Source organism: Vigna radiata, chromosome 10, assembly GCF_000741045.1.
Source record: "Vigna radiata var. radiata cultivar VC1973A chromosome 10, Vradiata_ver6, whole genome shotgun sequence".
Classification (NCBI taxonomy): domain Eukaryota; kingdom Viridiplantae; phylum Streptophyta; class Magnoliopsida; order Fabales; family Fabaceae; genus Vigna; species Vigna radiata.
The window spans coordinates 585555-596328 of record NC_028360.1 but is presented as its reverse complement, the minus strand read 5'-3'; the positions used below and the strand labels follow the sequence as shown (position 1 = coordinate 596328).

Below are 10774 nucleotides of genomic sequence, written 5' to 3'. Positions count from 1 at the left end.
AAGACCCACCGAGTCTTGGTCATCCACGGACTATAACGTCCGCTAAATACATCAAGACCCACCGAGTCTTGGTCATCCATGGACGATAACGTCCGCCAAATACATCAAGACCGACCGAGTCTTGGTCCAGCAGTTACATCAAGACCCACCGAGTCTTGGTCATTCATGGATTATAACGTCCACCATTTACACTGAATCGATCGCGTATGGTCCGACCAAGTATATTTGTTTCAAGATCCATCGTGTCTTGATCACAAACGAGCAGCAACACAATAAACCGAGCGTGTTCAAGATTTACAATCAACCAAGTCTTGATGATTTGTGCAAACAATTTGGCGAAAAACAAGTGTTTAAACATGCAACATATTCAGAAAAGAGTACAAAGTTCAACTCAAAGATAAAACGCCTACATAGGCCAAATAACAAAAGGAATGAAACACAACGTTCAAGACACTTCCACAGTGATTACAGAAAAGGGTAAAATCATTAACACAAGAATCCTAGGTCTTCAAGCCCCTGTGTCAGCCGCTTCATTCTGTTCGGTCCCAGTTTCTTGTCCGGCCACCTCCACGACAGGATCACCTTCCTCTGTAAAGGTGCCCTCAGGAATGTTATCAATTGACACCATACGTTCCTCATAGATGTCTTGCTCTATGTCAAAACCCAAACCTGCAGAATCAACTTTGGCCAAGAAATTCATTTGCCTCAATGCTTTTTTGAAGCCCTTCGTATGTTCGTGATCAATGGCTTCCATCATCTCGGCCTCAGTCTGTTTCCACTCGATCCTCTCCTGCCTCAGCTCGGCATTGGCCTTCTCCAACTCTTCTCGTTCTTTTTGAATATCATTCAACTTGGCAATACTCTTCCTAGCCTCCTCCATGTCCTTCAACACGTTATCGCGTTCGGTCTTCAACTCACGACCGATCCTACGCAGCTCTTCTGCCTCCGTCTTAACTTCCTTAAGGGCCTTTGCAACTTCATCGGCCTTTTCCTCACAGCCTGCATGGACAGCATGGAGGTCCTCTAATTCTTTTCGCAGGCGGTTCACTTCACTTTGAACCTCCCCTCTATTGGAAGCGTACACCATTTTGAAAGCTGCAGCCCCGGCCCGGAGAAGAACGCAAGGAGGAACTCGGACATTTGTTGCTCGGACATAGAGGCCATCACCTTCTCCTCAGCAGCATCAAAATGGAATTCGATCTTATGTCTAAGATCGAAGTCAGGGTCCCACATCCCTTGAGGCAAAGGGCGGAGTTCGGACGGTTCACCGCTCTCGGTCGCGGTCCTTTCATTGTCGGGCGATGATTCCCCCGTCTCGATCCCGGCCTTCCCTTTACCGGGTACGTTTGTCATTCCCTCAACCCGTGCGACTTTTCTCTTCCGCGTTAAAACTTCCTCGGGAGAAGGTGGAGTGTCATCCACATGCACAATTGTGGCAGGCACCGCCTGGCCGGACGAAGATCCAGCTCCTTTCTTGGAGGCACGAACTTTGTGGAACCAGTCTCTCTTAGGCGCCATCAGCTCTGCCAAAAATACAAAACCGATCAGTATATATATTCAACCTCACAAGAAACAATAGTCAGCAACAAACACCTACCAGAAACCCTCGACTTAAGGTCGTTGAACTTCAGGCAATTCACCATCTTCCTCGAGGAAAACGGACAGGATAGTTTAATCAAAATATCCAGGTCCCTCTTCTCGGCGTCAGTCATATCCTCTTGGGGCCAATAGGTCAAGGTTTGGGGATTTCTAGTCAAAAATAGAGGGAACTTGGAACTACCATCATCGTTTAGGAAAAATGGCTTACCCCTCTGCTTAACTGACACTTTAAAGAAGTGATTTTTAAAGTCTTTATACGACTCGGCGAACAGGTTGAATATGGCATCCTTTGCCTTAGAACTAAGGGAAACCCACCCCTTTTTGGCATTTGGTCAGCTTTTGAAAAAATATAAGAAAATTTTGGTCGTTGGGTTAATACCTAGGGCTTGACACAGTACACCGAACGCTTGGATGTATGCCCAGCTGTTCGGATGTAATTGGGAAGGAGCTACGTTTAAATATTGGAGAACTTCCATTTGGAACCGTGTAAAAGGAAGTCGAACATACATATGGTAAAATAAACACAAGTAAATATAGAAGCAACCCTCTCCGACAACCTCTTCTCCGTGAAACACCCTTTCTTCTTTCCTTCATGCCACTAATTTCAGGGCTGCCTTGTACCCTAGGGTTCGAAGGATGCAGTTATCTTCTACCCATCCTGATAGTATATCTTTATTAATAAAAATGGTGTACTGATCACTTACTTCACGGGAAGCCCATGAATAATCTAAAGAGCAAGAGGCGCATTCTTGCCTAGAATCTTCTACCTCAACCCCTCCATTAACGAAAACCTTGTCGCCACTCAATAAAGACTCTACGGCAAGCCAACAACGAATCACTACGATCCCTATTATCGCTATCAAACAAAGAATGGACAGGGGGAAGAAGCCATTGTTACCTGGAAACGGAAGCCGAAATAGTGTAGAGTACTTGGGCAAGATGAGAGCTTCTGAAGGCAAACACGGGAAACAATGATGAAATGACGGTTCATTTCCAAATCATTAAACTTTTCAAAGCGTGGAGGTTACGAAACCGTCACATTACCTACACCGTTAGATGCCTGAGATCTAACGGTTCTAATTTGGCGACTCTGCCACTCCCGTAACGCGGGCAAATCCACTTATATGTTTAAAAGTTAAAACGACGGTGTGCTTGCGTCGTTTAACTTATACTTACAAAGCTATCCATGTATGTTTGCCTACCACTAGGGCCACAATCAGTACGAACGGTCATCAAAGCGAACGACGCAGTTAAGTCTACACCGATCGACCACTATCCTTCCCAACACTCATCAAAGTCCTGTAGTCACACCAGGCTAAAGCCTCGTCCCTCCTTTGGACTTAGGGGGGATGATGTACGATAGTATATCTTCGACGACCGGTTAAACCGAACGGTCATACATACCAGTTAAATGGGTCGAATCATTAAACTAATCCAGACTTATTGGGCTCAAGGCCCATCATGTCACACACGACAATAAAGGAATAATATCATATAATATCATATATCTCGTATTAAATCATATCTCAACAGAGATATTTCAGGTAAGTTTGTTTATATTTCATTCTGTTTATATTTTATTCTGTCGTTTTGATTTTATATCGATCCAAAGCCTATAAATAAGAAGCAAAAGGCTCCAAACAAGGTACGCACATTTTAGCATACTCTCTGCTATAATCTCACTGATACTCTCACACTTGATTGAGTTTCACCCTCTCTCCGTTCTAAGCATCCACTTGCTGAGGACAGAGGGTCTTCCTACACCGACATCTAACTTGATCGTCGGAGTACCTTTACAGGTACCACCCCCCTCCCGGGCAAAGATTGGAGTTTGACGGACGGTCTGAAGAACGGACGGCAAAGGAAATTGAAGATCTCCCATCTAAAGGAAGCAGAATCACGTCATTAAGATTGGTGCTTTCGGTCCCTGAAATTCCTACCGAAACAATAGATATATATTACACTGTGAACAATATTTCCACATGTAATTCATTTTTAGTTCACAATAAAATTCGGTTTTTGGAATTATTGTGAAATATATTTTTTTATAATGATTTATTATATATAACATATAATGGGTTACCGTATCTAATTATGAGAATTTTTTTATATCCATTAGATATAGAATCATAATATAAAAGATGATACGATAAAATTGTAATAAATTATAAATTTTTCTATACCGATTATATTCATAATTGGTATAAAAAGTCGTTTTTTTTATCGATTAGACTTAAAATTAGTATAAAAGTAATGTAATTATAAACTTTTTTATACCGATTTGGAGAATTTTTTTATATTGGTTAGTCACTATAACCGATATAGAATATTTGATATTTTTCTCAAATCTTCTTTTTCGTATCAATTTTTCCCTTTTGCGTTTCTTCTTCTTTCTTTTCCTTTTTTTTTCGTTCTTGTTTCACTTTATATCTACTTCAATTCCTTTCATTTTGTGCTTGTTTCGTTTACTGTTTTAGTTCTTTGTCGTCACCAGTTATCATTGGTGGTTGAAGTTGTCGTTGTAGTGGTTGAGTGAAATTGTTGTTTGTGATCACTGATTGTCATTGGTTTTTGAATTATCACTAGTGCAGCGAAGGGAATATACCTCGGTTACTTTTCACTATATGTCGCGGTTTATGAACCGTGGCATATTCAGCCGCGGTAGTAAGTTAGAGACTTTAGGTCGTGGTTACAACCACAGTAAAATGATTGGGGAATATACCGCAGTTGTAGTAGGAACCGCGGCCCAAACCCCTTTTTTTAAAAAAAAAAAATATATCCATAGTATAGGCCGCGGTTGTACCGCGGTAAAAAACCCAGGAATAGACCGCGGTTCTGGCACTAACCGCGGCCATAGGTCTTTAAAAAAAAAAACAAACACTTTATACCGCGGTTGTGGTAACAACCCCGGCATATTCCCCTGCAGTCTTTTAAAATAGCAGGTCTGTTTTTGTGATATCCACTACCACAAAAACAAACCTACATATCAAATACACGTTCAAATTCATTTTCAACAGAACAAACACATGTTGAAATGTATTTTAACATCAAATAAAGTACAAAGTCTAATAAAATACAATCTAATCAAATGCAATGTTTAAATCTAGTAACTAAGATCTATTATATAATCTAACTATATACTTTGCAGCAGCGTTCCTCATGAATAATAGTGGCTTCTCACGAACTGGTGTAGTAGTCTTGAATTTCTGCACAAGACAATTCATATTAATTAGTGTATATGAATTCTAAATTTGGGAAAAAAATCAAAATTTGTTAAAGTTAAATATTACCATTTCCCAGCCTCTTGTGATGTGAGAACAAACAATTTGGGCCATCCAATACATTACATAGTATCCGCACTCATATGACCATTTTGTCTGTTACACTACAATATATCATCACAGTTGTAAATAGTTAGTGAATAACATTAAAATAAAACAAGTATAAGAAAGTATGGCTTTAGCATATGTCAAACCTTGAGAGAAATCCAAGCAATCTTTGTATTGTTAGCAATTGATCTCCCAACCATCATCATACTTGCTGGAATAGCACTATATATAAAAAAGGTTTTTGCATTCATTTATAAAATTATCAATTCAATCATACAATCAATTCAGTCATACAATCATACAATTAATAATCATTGAAATGATCAATTCAAACATTCTATCACAAATAATTTCATATGAGAATTATCATAGTTTGTCGATAGGAATCATTCAATCACATAATTTTGATTTTATAATAAATCTACTAAAAAAAGTTCATAGCATATTATTAAAATTAAATAAATTTGCTGATAAAAAAAAATTAAATACATTTTATCTACCTCTATTCCAATCCTTTCCCCTACAAGCTAACATACTTTGTCTCTTATTGAACCACCTAAACCACAACAAATTTGACAAAAACGATCAAAGCCACAACAACATATTCAAACCTAGCATTTCAATATAGCACAAAAATTTCATTAGAGAAGAAAATGGAACGTACCCGGGGCAGCAGAGATGGCGCGACGGAGAGGATGGCACGGCGGCAGAGGCTTGCGCGACGGCAGAGGGCGCGACGGTAGAGGGCGCGACGGACGGCTGAGATGGCGCGGCGGCAAAGACGGTTCTACAGAGATGGCGCGGCAGCAACGTTATCGCGTGGAGGCAGAGGCAGAGAAAAGCTTCAAAATCGCGTGGAGAAGATGAAATTGTTCTGTGTTTTGTTTTTTTTAACCTACCAAAGGGAATATGCCGCGGTTAACAACTTACCCGCGGTAGTAAAGGGGTATATGCCGCGGTTCACTACATAATCGCGGCCTATACTCCTTAAAAAATAATAAAAATGGCATTTTTTAAATTATTTTTGAAGCTATATGCCGCGGTTCAGCGGGCAACCGCGGTATATACCCTTAAATATTTCAAATTTATTTAAAATTTATTCAGATGGGGGAATATGTCGCGGTTCTCAGAGCAACCGCGGCCTATACCCTAACGTTCTGAATACCCAACTGTCTCCCCAACTGCCTTTTGGGGAATGTCAGTAGGTGACAGGGGGTATATGTCGCGGTTTCCCAGAGCAACCGCAACATATTCCCCTGCCAATTTATTGCAGGGGCTAACTGATGGGGAATGTCAGTAGGTCGCAGGGGTATATGCCGCGGTTTCTCTGGGCAACCACGGCATATACCCCCTGCCACCTACTGACATTCCCCATCTTTCAGATTCGTGTAAAGTATGCAGGGAATAGGCCGTGGTTGCTCAGAGAACCGCGACCATTCCCCTGTTATTTAATTTTTTTGCATACGTGGCGTCAAAGATGATGGTTGACTGGGGTATATGCTGCGGTTAAGAGGGAAACTGCGGCATATAAGTTCGATTTATTTACAAAACTGCCACCGCGCACCATTATGCTACGGTTTTTGGTGAACCGTGGCATAATGTGCACTGTATAAACCCAATTTTTTACTAGTGTATGAATATTATTTTATCGATTTCTGAATTATGAACCTTATTTTGTCGATTTTTTTTTTTCATTAGAATGTTAGGCAAAATGTGATTTTCCGAAAATTCAATTTTAAATTGGATTTTGGTTCTCTTTAATAGTTTATAAATAAGGTATCTTTTAAAAAAAAAGTTTGAAAAATGTATTGATATTTGGTTAAATAATTGAAGTTAATAATAATTTTGATGAGGATGATTAGAAGACTAGCAATAAATAATTTTTTATTTTAGTTAAAATTATATATTAAATAATTTAAATTTATAGGTTAATAAAATAAGTTAATAATAAAATAACTTAGTCATGATTTTTTTAAAAAAATAAAATAACTAATAGATGGGTAGTAAAATAAGAATAAAGTATATGATTATTTAAGAGATTTGTTTTGAATTAAATTTTAGGAATGTATATTTTTAGAGTAAAATTACTTTTTAGGATAAATTTTGAAATAAGATAATTAGTAGGTGTAACCATTTGAAAAAAGTTTAGTAGCTGAAATAATATGAAAAACAAGTGACGTAAAAAAATAGAAAAATAAATTTTTGTTGTAATAATTTTAAGAAGAATAATTAGTTTAATTTATTGTAAATAATATATTTGAAATAAATGGTTATTTTTTATCTTATTTAATTATGTAAATGTAAAGATATAATTTATAAGGATTTATTGTTAATTATATAAATGTAAATGAACCAACTACAGAGGGCAATGCCACATTCTACTTTAAAGTAGAAGATTTTATAAGTTCATTTTCATTTTGTGAGTGTTGTAATAGAAACATTTCACAAAAATGGTAACCATCAAAGCTTCGTACACAGTAGTTCCGAATCAACCAACTCCAGGAGGTATCCAATGGCTCTCTGATATCGATCAAGTGGCGCGTCTGTGCCATACACAGACCATCTACGTTTTCCATGCAAAGCACAACCATGACGCATTAGTTGAACAGATGAGAAACTCTCTTAGCAAACTTTTGTCGCATTACTATCCAGTTGCTGGTAGATTGAGAAGGTTAGAAGAAGGTGACAGATGGGAATTGGATTGTAATGCAAAAGGAGCGGTGTTGATTGAAGCAGAATCCACAAAAACAGCGAACTATTATGGTGACTTTTTGGGTGAATCCGCCAATGACTTGGTTCCAACAGTCAATTACACAAAAACCTTCATTGAGGAACTTCCCTTGTTACTAGTGCAAGTAACAAGCTTCCTTGGTGATGAAGCGTTTTGCATTGGGGTTGCTATATCTCATCTTTTGTTTGATGGTATTTCTGCCATTCACTTCATCAATTCATGGGCAAAGTTGGCTCGTGGAGACACATTAGAGCCTCATGAAATGCCCTTTCTGGATCGAACTGTGCTAAAATTCACTAATCCTCCATCAACCTCACGCTTTGATCACCAAGAGTTCAAGCCTATGCCTCTCATATTACGAAGAAGTGACAACACTGTTGAGAGAAACAAGAGGGTAAATGCCACTACGTTGAAGCTGACAGCAGAACAAGTGGCACTAATAAAAAATAGGGTTTATACAGCACACATTATGTCACAGTTCACCAGAAACCGCAGCACAATGGTGTGCGGTGATAGTTTTGTAAATAAATCGAACTTATATGCTGTGGTTCACCTCTTAACTGCGACATATACCCCAGTCAACCATCACCTTTGATGCCACGTCAGGAAAAAATTTAAATAACAGGGGTATATGCCGCGGTTCTTTGAGGAATCGCGGCATATACGCCTGCTACCTTCTGACAGTTAGCCCCTGCAACCTACTGACATTCCCCAAAAGGTAGTTAGGGATGGAGAATGTCAGAAGGTAGAGGGGTATATGCCGCAGTTCTCTGAACAACCACGGCATATTCCCCCCTGCCACATTCTGACATTCCCCAAAAGGCAGTTGAGGGATTCAGAACAGCAGGGAATAGGCCGCGGTTCCCCCGCAACTGCGGCCTATACCCTTATCTGAATAAAATTTAAATTTTTAAGGGGAGAATAGGCCGCGGTGATGAGTCAATATTTTCTTGACTTCACTTAGTTTATTGTGCTTAAATTAATCAGGGAATTGTGCTTAAATGTCCAGTATTTTCCCGTTTTCGCTAATAGTGCTTAATTTGACCGGAAATTCTAATTTTAATTAATTTGAATTTTCTGAGCTAATTATTTGCATTATTATTTCCAGGGAAAATTTTGGAAACTCAATTTGGGACATTTGGAGGACAACAAATAAATTCAAGACTCTCCGATTAGACATTTTAAATTTTAGTTGTATTGAAATTTAATTGTTTAAACTTTTTGGACAAACTTTTGCACATTGGGCCATTGTTTAAAAATTATGAAAGGCCCAAAATTGTAGGACACTTGTCCTAGGGTTTCTTTTTATTTTTTAGGGTGGACCCCACCTCATTTAGGGGACACACGTCCATTGCTAGAGAACACCAGCCGTCATACATTGGGATTTGAAGTTGGCTCTTGGGAATTTTTCTTTGGCAGAGCTGGAACGGTTTTGTGGGGGAAACTTGGAACAATGTTGGAGCTTTTGGGTATGGGATGAATGACAAGAAACATCTTTACTTTTCCTTTATATTTTTCCTTTACTTCTTTTAATTCCACATGTACCACGATGCCTTGCTTTCAATTTAGAAGAAACATTTTCCAATTTCTAGAAGCAGTTTACGTCTCTGCAAGGTGTGGTATTTTCCAATTTCTAGAAGCAGTTAATTTTGTCTACCATAATATTTTTATTTAGATTACTAGTTTGTAACAACTTAACTTTGTTGTTATAGGTACATGGACACAGTCGTTGTAGACCAAGGTCGGCCTTCCGTTTATGGATTTATTGAACCTCAGACCATTCGATGTTGTGGTAACAAATTTGAAATGAAACAAAATTATTTCTTGTGCCATACATTGATGGATATGTGTTGTTTTATGCATAACATTTAATTAAAGTTTACTTAATTAGTTTACTAACTATTTATCATGTTCCAAACAAGGCTCACTGATAGTTTGTTGTCCTCGTTCCCAAACAATGTACAATTGTATTATTTTGTTCGCTGCAAAGGAAGATGAAAAATGACTTGAGAAACATGCTTCAAGGGTAAGTCTTTCACCTATTTTGGACTTTGAAATTCATGTTTTCCTAAATTTTTTATGATTTGATAGTTATATTAATATTAGTTTGTGTTTTAATGTAAATAGAGTAAGGGGTAAATCTCGAGGTCAACTAAATCAAGTCCTGTATCCAAAGGTTGGGTGCATTTATAGTTTTAATTCATTTACTATTATTCAATGATCTTAATTCTTGACTATATTTTGTTTGTCATTTTAGTGTATCAAGCAGCTAGATTCATGGGAATGTGGGTACTATGTGATGTCTTGGATAAAGACCATCATTCGAGCTGGCATTACAAATGACTAGAATGAGGTATATAATCATGCTTACTTTCAAAAAACATCACACTTAAATAATTTTCTTTGAGCATAGATCAAACCATAATGAATATTTCTTAATTGTGCAGCGCTTCAACAGTTTATCTCCTATACTCGAAGACACCATAAAGCAGCTAAGGCAGGAGTGGACAACTTATCTTCTGCAAAATTGGAACTAGGAAGACTTATATTTGTTGTTGAATGATAACGGTTTGAAACACAGTTATTTGCTATATATTTTGATACTAAAAGCACCCTTTTCCACTTAGAAACTTGCTTGAACTCATGTGTTTTCAATAAATTGTGTGAATAAGAGAGTTGAGGTTAATTTTAACAGTTTTCTAACAAATTCCCCTTGTTTTGACAGAAATTGAAGCAATACTAGAAGAAGAAGTGAAAAGCCAAGAAGATTGAGCTCAAAAGGGGTAAAAAAGGCACCAAGAAGGGAAAAAGCCCGAAGCCTAGGCGATAGGGACGAAAAACAGCGCAGAGCAACATCACGCTGGTTGCCCAGGCGAAGAACGCCCAAAGCCTAGGCGTCCAGAACTGGCGCCCAAGCCTCACATGAACCTCAATTCACGCTTGGGCGACCTCCCTATGACGCTTGAGCGTGATTTCACGTGGATCGGTCCCTAATTCTGCTCTGATTTGATTTTTTCAGACCTGGCCGCACTTTGGGATGTGTCTGACACTATTTAAAGGACTCTGGGGCTCTAGGTTTTGCATCCTTGGTAGAAGAGAGCATAGCAATACACTC

The 10774-nt window shown here is 38.4% G+C and overlaps 1 protein-coding gene across 1 annotated transcript; it reads left to right on the top strand.

Annotated features, from left to right (window-relative positions):
- Positions 1-7359: 7359 nt before the first annotated feature.
- LOC106775585 (spermidine hydroxycinnamoyl transferase-like) lies at positions 7360-8584 on the top strand. Its single transcript, XM_014662731.2, has one exon. The coding sequence runs from the start codon at positions 7379-7381 to the stop codon at positions 8252-8254; it is 876 nt and encodes a 291-aa protein (XP_014518217.1). The 5' UTR covers positions 7360-7378; the 3' UTR covers positions 8255-8584.
- The last annotated feature ends 2190 nt before the right edge of the window (positions 8585-10774 follow it).